The following is a 27,701-nucleotide window of genomic DNA, read 5'->3' as shown; positions in this document are numbered from 1 at the left end:
CAGGTGAAATATTATCATGTAAAGCAACCATAAACACATGAAAAGACCTAGGTTTACAATTTATGATTAAAACTCTACTATCTACACAATATACATAGACATAAAATGTAAAAACTTAAATATCTTAGAAACAGTAGCCAATTAGTTGTTTTAATTGTCATATTTGAATTCAGCACATCCAAATACATAATAAATATCACATTTTATCTCTGAAGCAGACGACTTCTCAAAAATTGTAGACCAGTGTTATCAGAGGTGCTAACCACCTAGAGCACCCATTGACTTCAACTGGAATTGTGGGTGTTCAGTGCCTCTGAAAATCAGGCCCTGACCCTTTGTGCCTCAGTTTACCCATCTGTCAGATACACATAATACCACCAACCTCAAGGGGATGAGAGGCTTAGGGCCTGAACCTCCTTCTACTGAAGTCAATGGCAAAACTTCCATTGGCTTCAGTGGTCCTGAGTCTAGCTTTAATAAATGGACAAAGCACTTTAGGACCCTTGAAATGTTTTATGCTATAGAACAGCCATGCATTGTCATGGCGGATATACCTGGGCCATTATTAGCATTTGTTAAGGCCCTTTAAAAAGAAAAGGCAGAAACGTAAGCAATTTCTAAGTAGTTTGTATTCACTTATCTGTGAGAGGCAGTGGCCTAGTAGCTAGCATACTGGCCTAGGAGTCCTGGCTTCTGCCCCCAACTTGGCCTGTGGAGTGACCTTAGGCAAGTCATTTTCCTCATATATGAAATTAGCATAATACTACTTCTTTTGTAAAGGGCTTTGAGATCTCCTGATGGAGAGTGCTACATAAGAGCAAGGTATTATCATCACTGAATCCTGCTCTCAATGAAGCTAATGTCCAAACTCTTCTTAACTCCAGTGTGAATAAGCTCTGGTCCTTACTGATTACAATTCATATTAAACAAGTACATGAATCTGTCATTTGCTGGCCTCACAGAGTTTATATGCAGACAAGCATAATTTACCTTTAAAAGAAATCCTTCTAAAATGCAGGTGCTTCTCTCTTCGAAGTATGCAGCCATGTCAACCATATAGCAACTGCATGTGCTTCACTATCTAGATAGCCTGAAAATATAAAGAGAGGAAAGTCAGAGAAACCAACAAGATAGCACACTTCAGAAAAGACTATGCAATCAGAGCAGGCGGCTATTTTGGCAGATTAGACCATAAAACAGCTTGTTCTATTTCTCCCTCTATTTTCAACTGCTGCAAAGTAACTCCATACTTGGAACATTGTATTCTTCCACTAGATGGTGCTTTGCTACCAAAAAAATATTACCAAGACAGCACATTCTCAAGTTCTTTCCTGGAACAGAGTAGGCAAATATATGAAGTCAATACAATTCATCTTTGGGAGCAGAACATTGCCATTTGCTCTGATCAACAACCAGTCTTATAATTAAAAAACAAAACAATCTAACTGGAAAGGCTCTCTTTTCATAAAATCTCTGGGGGATTCACAACATTTCTATCCTTTCTGAAATTAATGCTCTCATAAAAAGTTGCATGCAGTGTTGATGTAGTCATGTTGGTCCCAGGATATTAAAGAGACATATTAGATACAGACATATAGAGATATTAAGAGAGACTCACCCACCATATAAAAAGTTGTGATTTCACAGAATTATCAAGGGGAACAAGCGGCTATTGTAGCCTCACACAAAAGACTCCCCTCCAAAACTGTTGCATTTTGGTCTCCAGAAGTAAGGTTAACCCTTGTGATCTCAGGGTCGGGAGTTGTTAATGGAGGAAATTTACTTTCAAAGTCCCCCCTTGGAAGAAATCCAGCATGCAGGAAGCCCCAGGAATTTCCCGTTCATAGAGGGTGCTGACATGCATAGTCTAACTATAGTTTTCTTACCATTTTTAAAGCTTAAACATCAAATACAGAGATTTGGTCAACAGTGGCCATATCAACTGACTGTGAAGAACTACAAAAGGATCTCACAAAACTAGGTGCCTGGGCAACAAAATGGCAGATGAAATTCAGTGTTGATGAATGCAGAGTAATGTTCATTGGAAAACAATGCCAACTATACAAAAAAAAATGTTAGGGTCTAAACTAATTGTTACCACTGAAGAAAAGAGATCTTGGAGTCCTTGTGGATAGTTCTCTGAAAACATCCACTCAATGTGCAGCAGCAGTCAAAAAAGTGAACAGAATGTTGGGAATCATCAAGAAAAGGATAGATAATAAGACAAAAAATATCATATTGCCTCTATATAAATCCATGCTATGTCGACATTTTGAATACTGCATGCAGATGTGGTCACCCCATCACAAAAAAGATATATTGGAATTGGAAAAGCGTCAGAAAAGGGCAACAAAAATGATTTAGGGGTATGGAACAGCTTCTATATGAGGAAAGATTAATAAGACTGGGACTTTTCATCTTGGAAAAGAGATAATTAAGAGGGGATATGATAGAGGTCTATAAAATCATGACAGGGGTGGAGAAAGTAAATAAGGAAGTTTTACTCCTTCGCATAATACAAGAACTAGGGGTGACCAAATGAAATTAATAGGCAGCAGGTTTAAAACAAACAAAAGGAAGTATTTCTTCACACAACACAGTCAACCTGTGGAACTCCTGGCCAGAGGATGTTGTGAAGGCCAGGACTATCACAGGGTTCAAAAAAGAACTAGATAAGTTAATGGAGGATAGGTCTGTCAATAGCTATTAGCCAGGGTATCCGGAAATGGTGTCCCTAGCCTCTGTTTGCCAGAAGCTGGGAATGGGTGACAGGGGATGGATTACTATTCTGTTCATTCCCTCTGGGGCACCTGGTATTGGCTACTATCAGAAGACAGGATACTGGGCTAGATAGACCTTTGGTCTGACCCAGGATAGCCAGTCTTATGTTCTCTCACAGATATCACAGTCCTCAGTCTATTAGAGATACTGCACAGGGTTGATCCACAAACTGCTTAAATATTAAAGCGATCACATTTCATTGTTCCAGTTAGGAATGGAAACAGCATCAAACACCTGCAACTGAACAAAGGGCATGAGGAGGCAAGGAGGATGAAGCTTTGTGATTATTGTTAGGGCAGATGTCACCAGGTGCCATTGTTACACAAGTTCTTTTTCTTAGTGTGTGTGCAATGCCCAGTCCTTGGAGAATTGTGGTATTGTGGTTGGTTTTGTGATGCACATTCTTTTAGGGGAAACTGTTGCCAACAGCAAGAGAGTTTGCTCTTGGCCTCAGTCTAACTAAATGCAATTCTTAGTGCAGAGTTGCTTTCTGGGAACACTGGCACTGGTTTTTGGGCAGAGAATTCTGATAGAAAGGATTAGCTATATGTCATTTGTGACCACTTCTGTTCAAAGACTGGTGTTTTTTAACACTAGATACAAGTGGCACTACAAAGACAATTATACTCCATGTCACTGATTTCTCCTCCATCAGAAAGCTGACTTGCAAGGCCACAAAATTTCCTACTGCTTAGCACTGGGATGACATCATAAATAATAAGCTTTTATATAGCAGTTTTCACTTGCAGCTCTCAAAGTGCTTTATAAAATATCACGACCCCCATTTTTCAAATAGGGAATCTGAGGCACAGAGGTGAAGTGATTTTCCCAACACCACACAACAGGTTAGTGGCAGAGTTGGGACTAGACCCAAAGTCTGTGAGAGGTAGAGAAAAGAAAGAGTCAGAGCATGAAAAGATGGGGGCAGGCCATAAAAGGGAAATGATTAAGGGCTAATTAAAATAGGGCTTGGAAGGAAATAATTAAGTGGGATGAGACATTTAATAAGTTATATATTTTTAAATAATCTTGTTCTGTATCCAGTTCCCAATCCCTTCTTGTACAGATTCCTGTCTGTTAGATTAGAAAGGCTCATCAACAGGGACCCATCCCCTTCCTGTAGAGATGTTTGTAAAGTTGCATTCATGGCAATTTTTGCATTTCATTTTCCTTTTTAAAAAATGGGGGATAGAGAGGGAGGCAGGAAAAAAAGGACTTGCTCTTACTTCAAAATGTCACTATGTAACGAGCTCTGTAGGCTTTGAAGGGACCCCCACACACACACATCCCCATGGAAGCAAATAAAGTGGGGGCTGGATTTGGTCACTTCCTTGTGATTGCTATTGTTTGGCTCGCTGGACTGCTTGGTTACCAGAGTAGATGCCCATTGGTTAACTCTCAGATGGCTGTATCTTTGCAGGGGGAAAAGATAAAGGGTAAAACTTTCCATGGCTCCAAAGTGACTGGGGTGTTTAAGCTCCATTCAAAGTCATTGGGATTGAGGTGCCTAAGTCATTTGGCAATATTGAAAATTTTATCCCAAAACCTTTTTTATTTCTTGAAAGCTCTGAATGCAGCAAAAACCTTGCAGAAAGCCCCAGGATTGCCCAAAGGTAGATCTGTATTCAGTCCCCATTTCACAGATGAGGAAAGTGAAGCACAGAAAGCCCAAGGGTACGTCCAGACTACCTGCTGGATTGGCAGGTAGCAATTGATTTATTGGGGTTCAATATATCGCGTCTCGTCTCGACGCAATTTATTGATCTCTGAATGCGGTCTCATCGACTCTGGAACTCCATCAGAGTGAGCGGCAGCAGCAGCGTCAAGAGGGGGAACCGTGGCCGTCGATCCCGCGCCGTGAGGATGGGAGGTAAGTCGAAATCAGATACGTCGACTTCAGCTACACTATTCCCATAGCTGAAGTTGTGTATCTTACATCGACACTTCCCCCTACTGTAGACCAGGCCTAAAGCTGGGGTTTTCAAAGAGGCCTGAATTTTGCCCCTTGTGCCTTTGAATCTCTCCCCATAAATCACTTGCTTAAGGTCTCACCCAGTGAGTCAGCAGTACAGCTGGGAATGAAACCTACCAGGGACTAGATGTTTCTTTCAAAGAAACAAAGAGCAGGTAGATGCCCCACTCCCATTGACTTTCACTGGGAGTTGAATCCCTAACTATCCTTTGTGCCTTTGAAAACCTCCCCCTATGTCTCCTGACCCATCTCTGCTTCTCTCTCCACTGGCCATTTTGCCTCCAGGCTACCATGAACCCTGCAATACAGTCACTAAAACCCAACCACCTCTGGGGTGGGGAGCAAGACATCTTTAAACAGCGAGCAACTACAACTTCACAAGCATTCTAGCCATTTTGGGAGGGAGTGTGTAATCACCCCCTCCCAGCTCAGACAGGATGCTGGTGCCTCTGTGCTGCAGAACAACAGACTAGAACTTTATCAAGGCATTTGAGTCTGCAAGCTAATCTGCTTATTGCTCCCTGGCTGAGGAGAGTATGGTCTGTTCCTTTGGGGAAGGGGCAGGGGACAAGGAGGGAGGGAGGGAAGGAGAAGCTTGGAAAAGGGGGTGGGGTAGGAACATCACGAGAGGAGAACACAACTTCAGTTTTAAGATGTGTCATGTATCGGGGTGGAGGGAGAAATGTTCTTTGTCTGGTAGCACGTTCACATAGCCTTGGTTCTGCCATTAACAGGTGCTGGCTAGGCTCCTGTGCGGCTGCCTCTCTGTCGATAATGCCCATTAGAGGGTCTGGTATGATCAATGTTTAACGTAACTGAATTCTCACACTAGCTATATCTTATCACAGGCTGCGAATTCCTCCAGCTAGCATTTCCATAGAATGAGTTTTAGAAACATATACCAGCCTGAGAGATAGCTAGAGCAAACAGGGCCCGGCCCACGGCATGGCAGGGTTAATCTCAGCATTTAACTGTACTGGAGGGCTAAAGAGGTGGCACTTTAAAAAAAATCTTTGAGAAAAAACATACAGTTCATTGTGAACTGTTTCCCTGGCCTTTGACTCTGACAGTGGTCCTGCAGCCAGAGAATGGGGCTGGAAGTCTGGGAAACTGGGCTTTACTCCTGGCTCTGCCAATAAGTTGCCATAAGTCTTGGGTAGTTGCAGAGAGTCCATCACCTCAGCATCTAGGCTGTGTGACCTTGGACCAGTCGTTCAAGCTCAGCAAAGTGCTTGGCGATCTCTGGATTAAAAGCACTACCTGCCACAGGGCAGAGACGTGTGTTTGTACAAGACTCAGCGCAATGGAACTTAAAAGTAATACAAGGAGTAGCAATTATGGCAGGGTTGCCATGGGGGCTGGGAACCTCTGTGCCTACTGGGGACCTGCAGATGGCCTGCAAAAGCAATGAAGTATTACTCCTGATTAACACATAAGAATAGGGTTGCCAACCCTTGAGGATTGGCTTGGAAACTCCCCGAGTCGGCCTTGATCTCCTGGTGACCATTGAAAGCAATCCAGGAGATTTTAATAGGATATTTTAAGAAAATGACATTATACCATGTTGGGGAAAATAGTCTCCTGGAATAGCTTCAGTCAGAGTTGGCAGCCCTACATAAGAAGCATCATAAGAACAGATCCTCAAAGGTATCTGGGTGCCTAGCTCCCTGCTTAAATACCTGAGGAGCTGGGCCATTGGGCCAAAGTATTTGGTCCTGCCATGAGTGCAGGGGACTGGACTGGATGACCTCTCAAGGTCCCTGCCAGTCCTAGAATCTATGAAAGGCTGGTTTCCACTGTGTGGTACCAAGGGACTCAAATGCATTCTAATCACAATGTCAGTGAGGAGGGGCCAGCTGCAGAAGGGGTGGAGCCAGCGAGCAGCATACTCCTCTAGGATAATCATAGATATTCACATGGATTTTGCTTTGGAAATTAACACTGTTCCCTGCAGCATTAACTTCCAGTCACAGCTTCTGCTCTCCCAGCTATGCTGCCATGGGGCAGAAGGAGCCTTAGGGCCTCATGAAAAGGGGCTAACGTTCTAAGGGCCATGGTGTTGGGGCTGGGATTCCTCAGGCTCACAGTTAGGAAGCTGCGCTCTCTTCCCTCCCAGGAGACAATGCCTCCGGCTGTCAGCATGGTGAACTGCGTGGACATTTGGAAGGATCCCCCCTGCCGCCAATGGGTTTGTGGCTCTGGAAGCGAATCATCTGGCTCACTAATTGGAACCAAAAGAATTCATGCCAAATAGTGAAATCCAGCCACCTATTGTGGCCTGATTTTCAGGGGTGCTGAGCAGCTGTAGCTCCCACTAACCTCAGAACCTCTGAAATTCAGGCCATTTCCAGGTAGGTACCTAAATATGAAGTTAGGAGCCTCGGTCCAAGTAGGTTTCAACATTGCAGCCTAAACTTGCACATTTCAGTTCTGATGTGAACGTCGCAGTTCACCTTTAGTTAATTTGCCCAAATTCCTTATCCAGGCAAAACTCCCACTGACATGAAGCACCGTAAGCTACTCACCTGCCTGGGGAATGTGGCAGTCTATGGAGAGCCAAGGCAAATATTACACCATATTTCCCCCAATGGGAGATTTGGGACCTTTAATTGGGAAGAGTAGAAAAATGCTCCTGTGTGGAACTGCATGTGTAGAAGGATTTCACCTGGGCCAGGGCTCTCAGCAAGGGACTATTTTAAAACACAAAATGTGGCAGGGAAAGAGCCATCGAGACACCCTGCTTGGGAGGGTTTCTGTATACAAACAAGTATATGGCATTACATGTGGGGACTCACGCTGGCTTCCTATGGAGAACAAAGCAGGTGAACACAATAAAATGAAGTCTTCCAGGAAGGGGGGGGGAATCTTTCTAATTACCCAGGTGGATTTTTATTGTAACGGAGCCAGCAATGCAGGATTTGACGCTGGGGGTCTGAATGTATCGCTTGCTAAGAACAATATAACCAATGTTGTTTTTATCCAGCTTTCCACCACCCAGGTGCATGGGTTGGGTTGATTTTTTGGATACATCGCTGGAAATGCTAGAGCCCTGACCACACTAGTGCTTGTTGGCTGCACCAGTGCTGAAGCAAAGATACTGGATTTTCTAGTGGGCCTGGAGACACAGCCAGTCAGATTGCACTGAGGCCAGGGTGGTGGTTGCAGGACTGGTATTGCTTCTGCCACATGTTTCAGAGGTGCTCCTCAGAATCTAATGGCTACAATGATCTGGGACTAGAGACTTGGGTTCTACTCCCAGCTGTGGGACTTTCTCCCAGCCTGTAGTTTGTCTTGTCTATTCAGTCTGTAAGCTCTTCAGGGCAGGGACTGTGCGTAGTTAAACAATTATCACAAAGAGACTCTTGTCTTGGTTGGGACCTCTAAGTGCTACTGCAATATAAATACAAAGTCTCTAGTGCTGGGTGAATTCTCCACACTGTTCAGTATCTGACTAAAACACCTCCAGCTCACCTGTCCCATCAGAAACTACTGTGCCATCAGCCTCCAGTTAAAACTACATGGTCAGCTTAATTCAGGATCAACAATTAGGCTTTTGGAAACATGGGTTAAAAATCCTAATATGAACAGAAACATCTTCATTAATATTTCAGCGAAAAACACTATTGTTCCAGTCAATACAGCCCTTTCACCTGAGCCTGAAGTTATAGGCATCTCCCTGATAAGAATTATCCTCATTTAGAGATGGGTTCAAGTCATAACATATGTAGATGGATCCAGATTTCATACACACTAGAATCCAGAACACAGGCTGTTTTCTACAGCCCATTATAAAGAGAGGAGCTATTGACAAACTCCATGTGGGAATTCAGATTTTGAATACCTCTGATTGCAGGAGTGTTTGGGTCTTGATTTTGGTTCAGGCTCATCTCTTCAAGACCTCTGAAACCTTCTCCTCCTCTCCCCCATCCTGCTGCATCCCACATCCACTCCCTCCAGGCACTTTTCCACACTTAATATACAGTTTGTAAAAGTATTGTTCAAAAAGGAAACAAAATTGGGTTAACCTGATAGTTACACCATGCCAGATAGTGGCTCCAATTCTCCTTTTCCTTTATTTAACCGTAGGGCCCAAAATTCTGCTATCACACATGTGAAAGCCCAAATGCTCAAAATGCTGATCCACTACAAGATGCAAAGTTTACTTTCCAGTCCAGCTGGACCAACTGTGACCCAGATCTGAACCCAGATCCCAACCCTGACTCCAGTGCCTACTCAATAGGAGTGTGTCTATCTCAACAAAAACGACAACTCTTTCATGGTTGCACAGGATTCCACCTATCAGATTTCTGAAATGTGGCCTTTAGTTTCCTGGTGAAATACAGAAAAATTGCAATGAAATGCAATCTCACAAAATACACCAAAGAAGGAAGGCAGATCTGGGTGACAAAGCACACACTAAAGTCAATAGGGCACGCAGGCGTAAGTACAGGCTGCATGTTTAATGAATGTCACAGCTGGTAGGGAACATGTCCATATTTTTCATTACACTGATTATCTCCTGTGCCAAGGGCTGTGAGAAGCCCAGACGATGAGTGGATTAACAAACCAAAACAGTAAAAAAAACCCAGAAACACCATATTAACATTTTATCAGTAAAGTCAACAGAATTCAGCTGAAACTCGACAATATCTACCAAACCACAGTGTTCTCTGGATCAATTGTTTCCAGTGATACCTGAAACCAATATGAACCTTACTTGGTTTCATTGCAAACTTGAAACTGAGACTCAAGACTGGTTCTCGGCATCCTGCTGCCCAACATAATGGATGGACGTTTGCCAGTTTATCAACCCACAATCACCCAGACCACACTAGACATTGAACATTTTGCTGCACCCAGTTGGTTGCTTGTCGCCTTAGGCTCTGCGCAGACTGGGCATGTCAAAAGGTTCATCCAACCTCTTCAAGTGAAAATGGGTTTTAATATATAACAATGTGAAAGTAACCAAGTTTTGCTTTGAGAAACAAGGTGGGTGAAGTAATACCTTTTATTGGATCACCTTGTCTCTCTAATATCCTGGTACCGAGACAGCTACAACAATATTTTATATGACTTTTGCTTTGACATTTTAGGTTTATCTGAAGCTAAAACTCAAAGCAGATTTCTGGGTGACGCCAAAACCAGGCAGATTGAACAGTCAGTGTTCACACAGGTGTTAGTGAACTTCCCCCATGCGTGAGACTTAGGGATGTTGTGATTAGAGCACTATGCTTAGTTTCAAAATACCTATGTCCAGTGGAGCTTTGTTACATTCATTGTGTGACCTTCTGGAAGTCATTCCACCACTCCCTGCCTTGTTTTCCCCACCTGTAAAATGGAAATAATTCTAGTTACCCTCCTTTGCTTTGAGATCTATGGATGAAAAGCTTGAGAAGTGCAACGTATTATTGTTACTATAAATATCTGGGGAAATCTCTCATGCCAGTCAAGTGACTGGAGCTCCCTTCACTTTTACAATGGAGGTAGGATCGGGAGAGAGAGGGAAAGTTCTACAAAAATGTGAATATTTCAGTTCTACCCATTTATGTCTTCATAGTCTTATTCTTCCCCTGAACGGCTTGTGATCACACACTGAGGCAGGTTCTGCTTTGAGCTATGCTGCTGTAAATGGAGAATAATTAATTGGAGCTGGCAGGCTTGTAAGAACAGGTTCTCTTGTTTGTCAGCAATAGGGTAATCAGACAGCAAGTGTGAAAAATCAGGACAGGGGTGGGGGTAATAGGAGCCCATATTAAAAAAAGCCCCAGATATCGGGACGGTCTCTATAAAATTGGAACATCTGGTCACCCTGGTCAACAAACAGAGTAGATGATAAAAGTTATAGGAGATTGAGATCCATGTGTTTTTAAGAGTAGACGGTGTTATTAATATCTCAGGCAGGCAAGGAAATGTGTGGTTTGAATGTAGGATTTTTAACCTGACAGAGACCTTTTCAAATAACACAATCTTCCCCAGAAGAGCGCCACACCCCTACAAGCTATTTTTCTATCACATGGTTAGGAGGATCAAGTATGAATTGAGGTAACTGATGCTCCAAAATCTTTGAGTTGCACAATCTCTCTCAGATAATGAACACTAACATGCCTGCATAGATAGTGGCACTGAAAACAAGAAAAGGCAGCTGTATATAAAAATGCATCATATAATCCAAGCTATTATACCTGGGCTTAAATGACTGAGCTTCTCTAAATACACTGGCGACACTTTAGTCTTAATGCACTGCCCTTCTGCAGCTCTGTACAAGGAAGATGTCATTTCAGGATGTTAATAGTTAAGATGCTGACTCAGGCCAAGTTTTGTCATCCCCACAGGAGTACACTAGGGCTGTGAACGCTCTGTGCTCATGAAGAGATATTTTTATTTTGCATTCATTACATTCACACCAACCTACAGTTATAATCCTTAAATTGCAAAATTGTTGTTTGCAGCTTTGCTACACTGGCTCCAAGTCTCCCTTACACATGACCTAGGTGATATGTCTTCTGTTGCTAGCTAATAATCCTGGCGCCGAGAGGTAGAAATGATCTTTTCCTTCTGCTTTCCAAAGGAGCAGGGAGCTGACCCATATGTGAATTTGTGGGTGTGAGACACTTACAGACACAGTGAGATGCAATTAGATATATTTTTGCTAAGTGTTTCATAGATATAAGGTAGCCTAACTAATCCATTGCAATTCTATGGGGCCTTTCATTTGAAGATCACCAAGCACTTGGCACACATTTAGTTACTAAACCAACAACATACCCTAAAGGTAGCTAATCATCATAATCTCCATTTTATACATGGGGAACACTAAAGAAGAGAGAGAGAGAGAGAGAGAGAGAGAATGACTTGACCATAGATACACAGTAAGTCAGTGGCAGACCCAGGAATAGAACCCCAGAGTACCTATTAAGAAAGGCCGGCTGTCACCAATAGACATCACTCCAGCCTTGACACTATTGGTTTTTGATGCCCTTAACAATATTGCCCATACGTCTATCCAGGACCAGATCCTCGGGACTGATTCTCCTCTCTCAAATATTGGCTGTATACTGGTGTAACTCTTTTAATGTCAGTGAATTACTCCCCCCTTACACCCACGTATGTGAGAAGACACTCTGGCTCCTCCAGTCCTGTGCTGAAGGATACCTGTTGAGGCTCACACAGCTGAAGCCAGCACAAGTGATCATGCATTTGCTGTGGTTAACTTTACTGTGCAGAATTTGCTTCTTCCTGAAAACTGTCCTCACTATTTAAAAAAAAAAAAAGTGTGTCGCATATGGGGATATAGGCACGGAGCAAACCTCTCACCGACTCTTTGCACAGGGCTCTCAGGCCACAGCAATGTAAATTAGTGAGATTTCCAAACATCCTGGAGGGATGAAATGCCATTTTTGCAGCACCTGGTTGTCCTTATGGAACACAAATTCTTTAATCGAGGAAAGTGTTGGGGGCATGGGCGGGGTGTCTGGCTTTAAACAAATCCCTTCAAATCTAGAAGATCCAGCCCCAACAGAGCTTTATAAAACTGGCACTGAATGCTTCAGGAAATTCTCATAGCAAGGAGCACTGAGCTAGTGGGGAAACTATAGAAATATGGTTGTTATTTGAGAGGAGCCAGGGAAGTGAGCCTCTGTGCAGAGACAAAGTATCATGAAGAAGGAAAGTGGACCTTAGCTAGAGAGAGAGAAAGACAGCGAGAGATGAATGCTGGTGCGTTTAATAGAATTAAAGGTTGCCCATTGTTAGGGAAGTTTACTCTCCTTGAGAATCATCACAGGCTCTGGGTGACAACTGCTCCTTGTCTTTTGAAGTGCAGCTTTAGGCGTTTCCTTTGCTATCTTGTCACCCATTGGATCAGAGGCTTCTTTACCACATAGGGTCATTGGGTAGCAAATGAATAGGGGGTATTAGCCATTCAGAACTTCACCTTATAAATATCCGAGATTTGGATTCTTTTAACTTTCCTTGTCCTGAGTATCCCCTCTTTGGGTGTGGAGAGAAGCAGAGCTGCCCTGCTCATTCAACCCTCTCTGGTGTGGAGAGCTTTAGATCAGCTAGTGGAATAAAACTTCACCCTGACAGTCATGAAGAGCAACACCTTCATCATCTTCAACAGCATTGGGATCTATTGTGCCATTTTCCACACATCAGCATGGTAGGGTCTCAGCCCAGCTGAATGAGGACGTTTTGGTGATGCGTCTGAGTCTTTGTTAAATTATCTCACTTATCCTGTTTTATTTGTTACAGGTCTGTGAACAACTTTCTGATGACGGGACCAAAGGTAATTTACACATGGATTATGATGAATTTAATGACAGATTTTTCCTGTTAGCAAACCAAATGTTGCCTTTCTAAGGCACCACATTTACTGATGTGCATATGGGCACCAGCTCCCTCTGTGTAATGAGGGGAAACAGTTGAAACCTATTTGCATTTGCTTTCAAGTGGCCTTTTGAAAGGTTTGGGAGTTTAAGACCCATTCTGTTTCTATGCAAGGCGTATCTGACCTACTCCACCAGCGTGGCAGTGGGGGCCCACAGTGGGATTGAAGAATGTAAACACCAGTTCACCTGGGAACGCTGGAACTGCCCAGAAAGTGCCCTGCAGCTCTCGACTCATAACAGACTGCGGAGTGGTAAGTGTGTATTTAGAGGCAGAGCATGGATTTATCTAGCACTCCTTCCTTTCCCTCCTGCCTTCTCTGTGTATGGGATACAGCCAGTTTATAGTTAGGTAGGATCTAGACTATACAGATACATATATTAGAATGGTAAATTTTGGAGCGGGGAGGGAGGTCCGAGAGACAGGCTGCAGACACAGCCTCACACTAAGAGCTTGCTTGTTTACATGAGAAAGTTGCACCAGTTTAACCTCAGGTGTGACTTTAAATCCAAATTAGTTCAACCAATGAACACACACACACTCTCTCTCTCTCCCTCTCTTCAGCTTAAGAGTGGCTTCTTGCAGTTTAGCCTATATGGTGTGAGCAGGTTTAAACTGAAAAGAAACCTCTTAAAGTGAAATTAAAAAGTATGTCCAGAGAAGAGTTTGCATAAGTTTAAAAACTGATTTAAGCTAAACTGATGCAGCTTTACTGTGTAGAGAAGACCATCCAGGAGACTGCCACCAAATCAGAAAACAGACAGGGACAGAAAGCTGCTACAGAGTAACTCTGACTGGGTAGCAAAAGAAGTCAGCAATAATGGGACTTGGTGTTAGGATTGAGCCTGTTCTATAAAATCTCATTGTCACCATGAAACTCTTTTCCATAAGTAAATACACACAAGGTGACACTTTGTCATGCCAGTAACAACAAAGCTGGCAGAAGACAGAATTCACAAGCACTTTGCCATTTTCTATGGAAGGTTTAATTCCCGCACCACTCTATCTTTTGTCCTAATTGCCTTATGCAAGACTTCAGCCCAGCAATTGCTCGGTTGGTTGGCAGCTCCCTGAGGGGGCCTTCTTACCAGTAAAATGAGACTGAGGGTGGTTTCTGTTCTTGAGGGTGACAAAGTCTCTTTTCATCTCTTTCCAGCTACCAGAGAAACCTCTTTTGTTCATGCCATCAGCTCAGCTGGAGTAATGTACACACTCACCAGAAACTGCAGCATGGGAGACTTTGACAACTGTGGCTGTGACGATTCAAGGAATGGCCGTGTAGGTGAGCTGTGATTTTACTGGTCTAGTACACTGATCTGCTTTTGGGTTGATGGCATCACAATTTTCCGACTTGGAAAAAGTGTAGGGCTACATTTAACTATGTTCCAACTGTGCAGCCCCATTGACTTCCTTGTAACAGAGTGAGAAATTGGCTCAAAGGACTGTTTCTGCTTTTAACATTCGTAAGAATTACACATTGAAATGATTCTGTGGTTCTTCTCATCCAGCTAACTCCCTGCCAGTGCAGGAATGGCTCCTCCAACATGTTTCCTAGAGCTCTGGGTTTACATATTGTACTGAATCCACCTACGCCCTGAGCTTCTGCACATAGTTATTATTTGTGAACGATGCGTCCTTTCCTAGGTGGCCGAGGATGGGTCTGGGGAGGCTGCAGTGATAATGTGGAATTTGGCGAGAGAATTTCCAAACTATTTGTGGATGCTTTGGAGACAGGACAAGATGCCAGAGCTTTAATGAATCTGCATAACAATGAAGCAGGGAGACTTGTAAGTAAAAAAAAAAGAAAAAAAGTTGTCTGTATCCAAAATATCTTCATAATCAGCACATAATCTACAAAGCTTTAAGGCCTCATTATTCTCCAACCCTGAGTTGTCCCATTGACTTCAGCAAGACTGCTTACATGAATAAGTACTGCTGCATGTGCATAAGGAGTAAGGATTTTGGAATCAGGCCCTAAAATCTGAACATCAGAAAATTATTGCAATAGGCTTCACTTGCACTTCAGTTCAAAGCAAAGCAAACAGCAAGTATAGTGACATGCACCGTTTCTCAAGAATTGCAAAACCTAGTCTTTGGAGTCCTGTAGCTAGTAAGCACTTGTTCAGACAGTAAAATAGAGCAAACCCTATTTTCAACTCTTGTCATGTGCAGCTCAAGGCCTTTGTTAGGGGAGGAAATGTTGTCTGTTGGTTAGAGCAGGGTAGCAGAAGCCAGGCGATTTAGATTTTAACGTTGGCTCTGGCAGTGGGTCCCTGGACAAGTCACTTAATCTTTCTGTGCCTCAGTTTCCCTAGTTGTAAAATGAGGATGGCAACATTCAGCATACCTATTTCACAGGATATATCAGAGCCCAACTATCGGACATAGATACTACAGTGTTGGCACCCTATAATTATTGTAAAGAGGGATTGGTAGATGATATTGGTGAAGTGCTTGGATTAAAGGTGCTACATAGATTATTAGAATAAATACTTAGATTATCATTCTGTATCTAAGATTATTTCATATCTTCATGTGCGGAGCTGTCAAACCAGCACAGTTCACGCAGAAGTTATTCAGAGACCTGGGACAGCCCAGGTAATAGCATTACCTTGCCAATGTGCTTCACAGGAGGCCTAAAGACACTCCAGCTGTGGGGGTAAAGTAGCTCATGCCCACTGAATGTTTACATCTCTGCAAGCTCCCAGTTAGCGATGGAACATATGTCCATCAGGAACTGGACTGAGAGCACCAGTTAATTTCACATGGGCCACTACACAGTAATGACTTTCAGCCCCAACTAGCATGAGCTGGATTAGAACTGATGACTGAAAGATGAGCAACCCCTTATGCCACTATCTGAGGTTTTATTGCAACAGACCATGTTTGTGCTGCAGTTTTCTGCTGTTCCTAACTGCTCTGCCTTTTCATCCCAGGCTGTGAAAGCAACAATGAAAAGGACGTGTAAGTGCCATGGGGTATCGGGCAGCTGCAGCATCCAGACCTGCTGGCTTCAGCTTGCTGAGTTTCGAGAAATTGGGAATTATCTGAAGATCAAATATGACCAGGCCCAGAAGCTGGAGATGGACAAGAGAAGGATGAGAGCTGGGAATAGTGCCGACAGCCGTGGGGCCACAGCAGAGACTTTCAGCACTGTGCTAGCCACAGAACTTGTCTTCCTGGAAGACTCTCCTGATTACTGCGTCAGGAATGGCAGTCTGGGCCTCCATGGCACCGAGGGGCGGGAATGCCTGCAGAGTGGCAAGAACTTGTCTCAGTGGGAGAGGAGGAGCTGCAGGAGGCTCTGCATTGAGTGCGGCCTGAAAGTGGAGGAGAAGAGGACTGAGATTGTCACCAGCTGCAATTGCAAGTTCCACTGGTGCTGCATGGTGAAATGCCAGCAGTGCAAACAGGTGGTTACCAAGCATTACTGCTCCAGAAGAGATGGCTCGTCTCCCAACACCACCAGGCGGCGGAACAGGGGGCACAAGAGATAATTGGCAACTCACTGCTGTTAACAAGTGGATTCATGACAAAGAGCTGCTTTTCCAATTACCCGCGGTTGCCAACTGATCACCAAATTTGAGGTTGGGAAGAATTTCCCCAGGATCCTGAGGGACATGGTGGGGTGGGGGTGCTAATCTTCCTCTTAAAGCGTTAAATGGGGATTGTCCAGGTAGGGTCAGGTGGGTGTACATCACACGACCAATGTTGTGTGATTACACAGAGCAGGCCATGGGCCCTAGTGGACCTCTGCCCTTCCTGCCTACTTTCCTGGTTTTTATATTTCCTTGTAACACGCTTCTTCCTTACAGTCACTGTATTTGTGTATCCGGGTAAAGAGGTAGTTTCATTTTTTGGTGATATCAGATGATAGTCTGTGGGCCTGATTCAGTTGTCATTTACACCACTGTCAATCTGGAGTAAATCCACTGAGGCAGTGGAGTAACTCCAGGCATCAGTATAACAGAGGTCCGATCTCGCTCTTCCAGGCTGAAATCTGGTCTCAGGTACCTATGTGCTTCCCTGTTGACTTCAGTGATGCTGCACAAGCCTAAGAGCAGAATATGAACCTGTGTGGTTCATGCACGTGTTGCTTGTAGATATTTTTAATGTAATACTTATGCACTTTCTGATGTGAGAAGGGTCTTCACAGCATCATGGTTTATATTGGGACAACTACAACTTTTTTCACCTTAAGTGCTTTCCTAGATTTACAGACAGTATGTACAGATTTCATGCAATATATATTGTGTTATTTCATCCAATATAAATCACATGGACACTCTCTCTCTCTCTCTCTCTCAAACTGTCTGGGGTTTATATATATATATCTGTATCAGATGAAATAACACAATTTATAGTGCACCAACTGAACAAAAAATCAGTAGAGAAGAATTTGGCATCCTCTCTGCATAATATTGATTATTAAGCAAGTTGTATTATTGATTCAACACTGTTTGCTGTATATATATTCTGATAGTATCCAAAAGGTTATGATTTTGGACTATATTTTGCAATAAACATTTGAATTAAATCAATGGTTTTTTCCTCTGGGACTCATAAAAGTACAGCATTAATATATTTGTAAAAGAGCCTGCCTCTTTTCCAACAAGTATTAATTGCTAATCCAAAACCCAGTGAAGTCAATGGGAGGCTTTTCCACTTACTTCAGTTTGCTTTAGCTTAGTCTCTAAATCTCTACAGAGGATTTTATAGTACCTATCACTGTAGTATCTAATTCTCCCTGAGTACTAAGCATGCAGGCATTGGCTTGCTAAAGTAAATTTTGAAACTCCACGTCTCTTTAATTTGTCTATGGCCTAACGTTCTACAAACAATGCAAACTCCCTTGAGCTTTGATGTGGTAAGTATCAGCACTTGTTGCAAAATTCTTTATTCTAAGGAACAAGATGAGCCCTTTGAACTAGAAGGCATGAGAGAAAACTTGGGGACTGTTGTGAATGTGTCTGCTAAGGCTCCCTGCTGATGCTTCTTATAAACAACCTGATGCCATGCATGCCTGGGAGAACAGGAGGAGACACTTGCTACCGCTGCTTATTTCTTAAGTGTGGATTCTGCGCTCCTCATTTGTGACATTGCAGTTATAATTTTGCCATTGCTAAAGTTAATGGGCCAGATTCATCCTTCCAATGAGTCAACAGGCTTATGCTAGAGAAGTCTCAGCCACTTTTTCTAGGGTTTAAATTTGCTACTAGTTTTGCCCAAGTCTGAGGGTGACATATGAGGTTTAATCAGGAAGCAAAATATTTTAAAAGTATTTATTTGCCTGTTTTCAAATTGGCTGACTCCCTTGATATACAATGAAAATAGCTAAGTTAATAAATACATTAATCAAGTGATCAACCTGTCCCCAGCAATAACCCCTTGCTCTTGCGGGAAGGACATTAAAATACAGAGATATTGACCTTTAAAGATCAGGTCTGTTGTTGTTTTTTTAAATCACTGCACTGTGATAAGGTTTTTTAACAAATGGCCAGAGCTGTCTGATGTGCCCTACACAGGAGCTGGCCCTTCGAGTGCTTGTGTGGAAGCAGACTGACACAATAAACATTGAGGTCCCCAAAAAAAGAGATGACCCCAGGAAGAGCCGAGAGAAGGAAGTGCGCCATGTGCACCCAACTGTGAGACTGAAGGCTTGTCTACACTACTGCTTAAGTCAATGTACCTTACGTCGCTCAGGGGTGTGAAAAAAAGCCACATCCGAGCGACGCAAGTTACATCGACTTAAATGCTGTCCAGACTGCACTGTCTGTGGGAGAGTCTCCAGCTGACATATAGCTTCTCCCTCTCGCTGAGGTGGTATACCAACGGGAGAGCACTCTCCTGTAGACGTAGTGCGTCTTCACCAGACACACTACAGCGGCGCAGCTGCATCGGGGCAGGTGCACTGATGTATCGTGGTAGTGTAGACTTGCCCTAAGACCAAAAGTTTTAACAGCAGCTTGGGGAAGGTTTTCTACCAGAAATCACACAAAGGGGCTTTGTTTTTGCCGGGAGGGGGGAGAGATTTGAGGATGTGTATGTGAGAGCATTGTTTTATGCAGATCACAAGACAGCTATTCACTAGGCTAGGATTTTCAAAAGCATCTAAGGGGGCTAGGCTCTTCTGGGGTTGTGAAATCCTATAGACTTTGGCAACTTGCTCCCTTAGGCACCTTGGAAACCCCAGTGTAAGATCTGAGCCCTTTTGTATTTTATTCTCCTTAGAGCAACTCTTCATTTAAATCCAAGTTCCTCACTTCTTGTTCCTCCAGAATTTATAATCATGTTATTGGTCTAATTTTGGCCCTGATCCTGCAAACTCTTATGAAAGTGCTTACCTTCGTACGTCTAAATAGTCCCATTGACTTCAACAGGGCTACTCACAGGTACAGTTTTTCCCCCAGTCCCTTATTACAAGGGACATCCCTTACTTCTTCATCTCAGTACAACAAGATTGGGAGTTGCTGAGTGCTGCAGAAAGCAGCAAGAAATACCCCTGCGAATGTAGGTGAGTGCTGTGTATAATTATTATTGGTGATTATGATAATATTGGGAGGATGGATGGGGAGGGGGTGATAAGATAAGTCCTTTCTTGTTGAAATACAATGTTGACAACCCTACTCACAGGCCAAAAGTAAAATTCATCTGTGTCTGCAGGATCAGGATCGTGGACTGTTAGCTGCTTGAGGCAGGGATCAATTGAAATTCCAGTAATTTGCACTGGCCCAGTTCCACTGATTTCAATGGGGTTGTACCTGAGAACATAATATGGCCCCATATGTTTTCCCATTTATTTATGTAGAACCATGCAAACCAATATTACTCTATAAAGAACAAATAATCCTGCACTGAATAATCCTGCACTTTCAAGATGTTCCAACCAAAGGCATAAAGATAATTAATTTCGCCAGAGTTAAAGTATTATTTGAAGAGGTAATATTGATGTCTGTTTCTTAGTCATTAGAAAAGACCTTAAGACACAAATGATAAACACATTAAGTAAAGCTCATATTACTGTCTTTCAGTATTCTTTCTCCATCCATCTTGTTGCTTAGATACAATTCTCAATCAATCCCTGCCAGATTCAGTAAGAAACAATAGAAATTTAAGATCATCTCAATCCATCAGCACACTGACAGAGAGCCATTACACCCCAGGGCACTATTACTCACTTTCAACAATATTCACATTTGCAAACGTCATGTATACAAGTTGTCACATTCTAATAGTCCTTGAGGTTGCCCCCAAGACCCAGTCCTGCAGACCGATTTAATTCTTTGAAAGGCAATTTTACCTAAATTGCTGCCCAGTTTGTTACATTTTGTCCAGCAAAATTTCATATAAGATAAGATGCCCAAAATCTTTTATTTTTATTTTTATTTTTTTTTTAAAGATTACAATAAGGCCTGCAATTTTCTGTTCGCAAACCTTCCATCTCAAACTACATCGAGGGAGAAAACATTTGCTGAGACCAATGGTTACGGAGTCACCACATTTAAAGTCAACTCAGACCTAGAGACTTGATTCTCAATGCCCCATAAGGTCATTTTATGTTGCTAGAGCAAAGGTGACAAAGTGACTTCAAAGCTGCCCTAAAGAGGCAGCTGAGTATTGCCATGGTGTAAGGAGTCCTTATAGGCAGCTTTACACTGCCTGCTTCCACCACTCACCACTGGGGAGCTTGTTGGGGCCATCTAGAAGACACAGGAAAAGGATGTTCTTCTGAGACGGAAAGGGGGGGTGATAGGGACTTGAGGAGGCAGAACTGGAGCACGACGGTTCACTGACCCTCACCCAGGGGATGATTCTTACCCAGTTGTTCTAGCCAGAGTTACTAAGAGCAGCCCTGGACATGGAGCCTTCAGAATCTGATAGTCTTTACAAGGAATTTTTTCATGTGGAATACATTTGATATGGGAAAAGTAATGTATTTTATAAGTGGCTTCATGACTGGACTTTTGAGTGGCCTAAAGCAGTGATTATATATCTTCAGCATGCACAGATACACAGTGATGTGGGTTTATGCCCCTCTTCAGTGGGCTGTTAGTGGCTTTTATTGTGCAAAATCATAATTTTTTGTACTCCATATTTAGTGATTAAACAGAGTTTTAAAAATAAACTGAGTAAAATTCATCCCTGGTGCAACTTCACTGACTGGAATAGGGTTGCATCAGGGATACATTTGGCCCACTATATTTAAGTCATACTGAACTATAGAATAGTTTGAAAAATAGTTATTTGTTTTGTGATAGTCCCCCATCAGGGCTGAAGGCCCCTTTGTGCTAGGTGCTGTACACAGGTATAATGAACAAAAGATCTCTATCCCAGGAGTTGCAGTCTACATGGAGAGACAACAGGTGAAGACAAAAGTAGGGTAGCATAAGCCATTGGCTGAAGGCAGAGAAGATAAAAGTTCATATGTTGGTTTGTTTTATACAGTGAACAGGCTAAACCAAGAAGCTTTCTGGGTCTCTGGGAACTGCTAATTTAAGGTCAAAACTCTCCTCTCAGCTCTGTGCAGTGGTTCTTGAATCTCTTCTCCGAAGTTGTGCTCCCTGTCCAGTCACAGAACTCCCCTCAATGTCAATGAGGTATGTGTGTGTGAGAGAGAGAGAGAACACACACTTCCAGGGTGACTCATGGCACCAGACTCCAACACCTTCGCTACTTCCCTACCAAACCGTCTCCTCACAGGCTGGAATGAGTCACTATAAAGCCACTCTGCATGGGAATTCCCACTGAAGCCAATGGGACAGCTGCCCAAGCCAGCTGCAGAATCACAACCTTCATGTTCATATTGGGCTCAGTTCTGTTTACACTGGTGTGTGATTAGAGTTGGGCCCACTGGGAATGAAAAATAAGTCCACTGAAACAAAGAGTCACATCTGCGTAAAACCATTGTAAGTGAGATCAATATCAGGCAAGTGGAATAAAGAGGAGCTTTTGCTACTGACTGCAAAGAGAATGGGATTGGGCCTGTTGCATATAACAAGTGCATGAGGGGCATGAAGGGTGGGTCCTGAAATAGCTAGTGTGAAGTTATGATCTTTCCAAAGAAACTTGGAGGATGACTGCTTATTTGCACAGGAATAGCATTCACTCTATATGCATATGAAGCCAGAAGCTAGGACTGGACAACAGAGGATGGATCACTTGATAATTGTCCCATTCATTCCCTCTGAAGCATCTGGCATTGGCCACTGCTGGAAGACAGTAAACTGGGCTGGATGAATCTTTGGTCTGACCCAGTATGGCCAATCTTATGTTCAGTTTCTCTCCCAATACAGACAATCGCTGCCTTTATTAAGGCCAGCCTCACTTCAGTTGCTTGTGTCCTGCAGAGGACAGGCCTTGCTATGTGGGCACTGTGTTGGCCTTTTGTCTGCTCTGCCAAGGCCCCACTCTGGTTCTTTACTCTATATTGGATGATTGTGCTGTACCCTCCCCTCTCATCATATTAAAGTGTCAGGAAAATATATTCTTTGGCCATCCATCTCCAGTGCTTCTGGCAATTGTATGACATGAATATTATGGCTCTGAGAGTAGAGAATCTCCATCACTCAAGCTGACAAGTGTAAGAAACTCCTCTCTTGAGCATGGTGAGTGACCTTTTCATATGCAGCGAGACTCGCTGGTCACAGAGCCTCTTGTTTAGTGAAACCAATGAGTCCCAGCAATTCCCTGAAGCCTTCAAACAAAAGTCACTGGCCCTTTTCGACTTGCAAAAACCTTCTTTAGCATGACAAAGTTAAAGGGTTTTAATCAGCACTTGGATGGCCTCTGTCAGCTCCATATACATGAATGAGGTGGAGGACAATGATGGTGTCTGCAAGGTACACTTTGCAGGATTTGTTGGCTGGGATTTTTAAAGGATCTTACAGGAGTTAGATACCAAAATCCTGTTGACATTCAAGAGAGTTAGGTGCCCATCTCCTATTAGATGCCTTTGAAAATCCCACCTGTAATTTTTAGCTAACATTTTTACAAGTGTGTGCTTAAAAATTAGCCCCTAAACCAAAGTGGCCAGATTTTCAAAGCTGCTGAGCATCTGCACTTCCCAACAAATTTAACTCAGGGAAGTGCAGTGCACTTATTCCTGGGTTCTGGAGAGCAGGAGGTGCACGAGTGGCAATGATTCTTAACCCCCTCCACTCTCCTGGTTTTTTTTTCCTCTTTCTCTTCTCTCTTTTTTCCCCTACATACACAGCAGTGCTGTATTCAGGAACATTCTAGACTGAACTGCTCAAAGGAAGCCGAAATATATTGAAACCAGTCTATAAGACTATCAACGCTAAAGACATCACTGAAAAACCCTCTCTTTTTTAGCAACAAAGATTTGCTCCGAAAATAAGATATCATTAACGCAGATCTTTGGTAAGCAAATGTCCAGATTAACTGTAGAACTACTTTTGTGTGAGTTTTGATATCCATTCACTATCAAGGCCTATCTAATGTGTGATAGCCAGCACAATGCAGTGAAACCATATAAAGTTCTTTTCAATTCAGTCTCATTAGAGTCCAGATAATTAATGGTTTCAGCATTTACAAAACTGCTTGCTTTTGCAAAACTCAAGATAAGCGTTACAGGTATTGCCCAGATATTTTTCAGAGGGGAGAGAATATCTGGCATTGAAGGTATTTAATTTGGGCTCTGAATGACTGGAGAGCACAACTTCATAATTATTAAATATTTAATATTCTAATAGCTTCCAGCTGCCCTGTTCAGGATTATACTAGAAGCTGTAACCAGAGGTAGGCACAGCCCCTGCCCTAAAGAGCACATGACCTAAGATGATGAGCAATATGATGAAGGATAAGGGGAACTGGAGACAACCAAATAAATATAACTTGCATATAAATTTGATATTTCCTCCCAGACCGCTAAAATAAACTCATTACTTCATGAACGAATAAGGAGACAGTCCCTTGACCCTAGCTGCCTAAAATGTCATTCTGAAACAGACAAGTCTGTTTAGACCCATGACAGGCCAGAAGACAGTTCTGCATCGAGTGGGGACCCTCAGAAAGACCGGCACTGAAAGGCTTCAGAGATGAAGAGCGCTTCCTGAAGAGACTGGCCTGATCTTTAGAGAAATTCAGATATAGAGCCAGCTTTACGGCTTGGACCCCTAACTATCCCCACCCCCCCCAAGAGGATATTAAGAGGGAGGACACTTGATGCCTGAGAAATAGAAGGCAGCTCCCAAGAGTAGTGGCAGAGGTGAAAGTAAGCCGGTACGGTCTGGTACGGCATACTGGCAAGAGCCGGTGCGCCATACCAGACCGGCTTCCCCAGGCCCCCAGTACCACAGCAGAGTCCTGGACCCTTTAAATTGCCACCCGTGCCCCACTGCCAGAGCCCTGGAGTAGCGGCGGTGGGGCTCTGGTGGCGATTTAAAGGGCCAGGAGCTCCAGGTGCTGCTACCACAGCAGAGCCCCAAGCCCTTTAAATCTCCATCAGAGCCCTGAGCCCCGGGGTAGTGGTGGCAGCCGGGAGCCCCCGGGGCTCTGTCACCAATTTAAAAGGGCCCAGGGGTCCTCTGCAGGCCCTTTAAATCGCCCCAAGGCTGCAAGCCGCCTCTGCAGCTGGTAGCTCCAGGATGTGATTTAAAGGGCCTGGAGCGCTGCCAGAGCCCTGGGCCCTTTAAATCTTGATTTAAAGGGCTCAGGAATTTAAATGCCCCACCTCGTCTGGTTGAGGTCATGCCCCTTTCGGTTGAGGCCCCACCCCCAGCTCAGGACTCTGGCGTACCAGCAAGTCCTTAAAGTTACTTTCACCCCTGAGTAGTGGGCAGCATAAGGATGATGAATGCAGCCAAGAGTGGGAGAAGACTTCCCAGAGAGTAGCTAGGAGGAAATGAGAGCAGATATGTAGTCAGGAGCAGAATGGCGCAAAACCTAGAAGGTCAGGACAAGGAGCAGGAACCTGTTGTGGAAGGAGAGGAAGCCAATGAAGAGGTTCAAAGAAGAGGGTTACATGGTGGGGGGGAAGAATGAACTGAGCAGTGGCCTTTTAGATTTCTTCTCATTTCTTTAAGAGTTCTTCCCTCTGTTCTCCCTTCAGTGTTTATTTGTGATTCCTGTTAACATTAATGGAAGCTATACATTGGCACATCCAGGAGAGAATAGCTCTTCAAGAGCCATATGTGTGCAAAGCCTAGGCAGTATATGGCCCTTAATTTCCTTCTCAAATGGTTTCAGTAGCCCCTGGTATGCAATAAAAGATGACGATGATGATGGAATAAAGACGTAAAAAACAGTGGGGAGAGATATAAAGGGTTAATGCTTTGGCCTTTCACCTCAGATTGGACTCAAACGCAGGCAATATGCAAAATAAGTTTCTTGGCTTCAGCCTCTTTTCTTTGGAGACAATTGGACTGCATCTCAAAATCACTGCAAGTGTGGCTCTGTTGAGCAGGCTTGTCTCTACACAGAACTGGAGCATGCCTAAGACAGCAAAGTGGCAAGTTCTGAAATGCAGAGCAGCTCCCCTAGGACTTGGTCTTGTTCAGTTCACTTGGCACTAATTTCAATGGGCTTTTGCTCAGGCCTATAGTGCCTATCCACACCCGCTCTGGTTATCATTTGTGAGATCAACCTTTTCCCATGTATATTCAGAAGAGGGTATTTTTGACGTGTTTTTGCTATCTATTAATGCAGAGCACCCCAAGCCACACTACTCATTATTTACAATACCATTCAGGGGCATTGTTGAAGGGCAAGGGGTTTCCCACAATCCCTACTCCACTCTGGACAGCAATAAAGCCCAGATATTCTAGTCAGACAGACTCAGGTGGTGGGTCTTGTTTCCCCAATTCCATAGTCCAGTCCAAATTCCAACATTGGTGGCATTTGCCCAAATCTCTCACAGGTGCCAGCACTGAATCTTCAGGAATACAACTCACAGCATAAAACAGAATCGTAGGACTGGAAGGGACCTCGAGAGGTCATCTAGTCCAGTCCCCTGTACTCAGGACTAACGTGCTCTTAAACATCTCCAGTGATGGAGATACCACAACCTCCCTAGGCAATTTATTCCCATGCTTAACCACTCTGACAGTTCTGAAGTTTTTCCTAATGTCCAACTTAAACTGCCCTTTGCTGCAATTTAAGTCCATTGCTTCTTGTCCTATCCTCAGAGGTTAAGGAGAACAATTTTTCTCTCTCCTCCTTGTAACAATCTTATGTCCTCGACTTGTACTTCACACAAACATGACAACTCCACTCTCAGTCCTGTCACACAGTTCCTGAAGGTCACTCTGCTCTGGCCCAACTCCCCATTCCCACTTCTACCCATCTCATGTCATCTTTCTTTTTCACTCCAGCCAATTTTCCTCAACCACTGTGTGGGCCTGGGATCACTTACAGGACGTCCTGGTTTGGCAGCATGGAGGAAGCAGGAGGGGAACTAGCTGGCTCAGCTCCATGAGGCACTGAGCACCGCTTGCAAAATGCTGAGCAATCCCAGCCCTTGAAACAAGATGCGGCGCTGCAGGTCTGGGGACTGTGCTCTCTGCACACCAGGGGAGAATTCTGTGGTGGCTCATGGGCACAACCATGCCCACAGAAGCTCTGCAGCAGCAGCTCCTGTCCCACAGGGCTGGGCCCAGCTACCTGCTTTGGCATTGTGACCTAGGGGCACTAACAACCCACAGCAGCTCCCTCCATCCCCATCCCCCTCTCATCACCCTCTCTACACTGGACCAGGATGAAAAGACCCCAGAGGGAGGCTGAAGAGCAAGCCCATCCCACACTCACCCAGCAACAGCAGTTCCTCCTGCCCAGCAGGACTGGACCCAGCTCCCCGCTCTGGGCACTGAGACCCCATGTGTCGCAACACCACTCACTCAAATATGGCCCTGCTGGCCCAAACCTGAATGATGCCATGACCCTGTGCACCAGATCACAATGCCCAGAGCAGGGGGCCAGGCTCAGTTCTGTAGGACAGGAGCAGCTGCTGCTGGATGAGTCTGGAGCAGCCTCACTCTTCAGCTCCGTGCATTCGGGTCCGCCGCAGTGCCAAGGCAAAGAGTGCTTCTGTGAGTGGTCAAAGCCCCCTCGGCAGTGGCAGGGGAAGAGTACTCGCACTGAATGGGGAGGTTACATCCGCCGCTGCTGCGGACCATACTTCTGTGACAGAGTTTAAGTTTAGCCCTGGGGCTCTTAGCAAATTGAAAATGTAAACCTTAGTCAGGCACATGAGGCAACAAACACCCTTTTCACAATACAGCATGACAGATGTTATTCCCATATGCAATGTTGGTGTGTCTGCAGAGGCATCAAGCATTAGTGCGCGCTTCACTGGATCATGCATATCTAAAATTTACATCTACGGCAGAGGAGCTCAGGCTGAAGGACTTGAAGCTAGATTTCAAAAAGCCCACAGTTCGAGGCTGATCAGATTAGCTATGTTAGTTCAGGCCCATCCCTCAGATCTGCAACTGTAAGTGTCTGAGACAACTGTTTTCCTACATGATCAGGGGATAGGAAGAGGGCATGCGTATATTGCATCTTTATCTCATCAATCACCAGACAACTGTCACAAATCACAGTC

General features: G+C 43.9%; 1 protein-coding gene and 1 long non-coding RNA gene across 4 annotated transcripts in view; one reads left to right on the top strand and one right to left on the bottom strand.

Annotated features, from left to right (window-relative positions):
• Positions 1-306: 306 nt before the first annotated feature.
• Positions 307-27,701, bottom strand: part of LOC115656818 — a 32,839-nt gene continuing 5,444 nt past the window's right edge. For both annotated transcript variants that reach the window (XR_004001753.1, XR_004001754.1), the window contains one exon: positions 307-1,090. This is a non-coding gene — a long non-coding RNA (uncharacterized LOC115656818). The remainder of the gene's footprint in view (positions 1,091-27,701) is intronic.
• WNT8A (Wnt family member 8A) lies at positions 4,396-17,454 on the top strand. 2 transcript variants are annotated; one of them, XM_030573958.1, is made up of 6 exons: positions 4,396-4,651; positions 13,007-13,040; positions 13,256-13,394; positions 14,298-14,423; positions 14,786-14,928; positions 16,078-17,454. In XM_030573958.1, exons 2-6 carry the CDS (start codon positions 13,026-13,028, stop codon positions 16,636-16,638), a joined length of 984 nt encoding a protein of 327 aa, XP_030429818.1. In that variant the 5' UTR covers positions 4,396-4,651; positions 13,007-13,025; the 3' UTR covers positions 16,639-17,454. The 2 variants fall into 2 exon arrangements, with proteins under 2 accessions (XP_030429818.1, XP_030429819.1); XM_030573959.1 differs by lacking the exon at positions 4,396-4,651 and adding an exon at positions 12,817-12,914.

The sequence above is a fragment of the Gopherus evgoodei genome, chromosome 8 (assembly GCF_007399415.2).
Source record: "Gopherus evgoodei ecotype Sinaloan lineage chromosome 8, rGopEvg1_v1.p, whole genome shotgun sequence".
Lineage (NCBI taxonomy): Eukaryota > Metazoa > Chordata > Testudines > Testudinidae > Gopherus > Gopherus evgoodei.
Note: the sequence above shows the minus strand (reverse complement) of the source record. Positions and strands in the feature narration are given on the sequence as shown.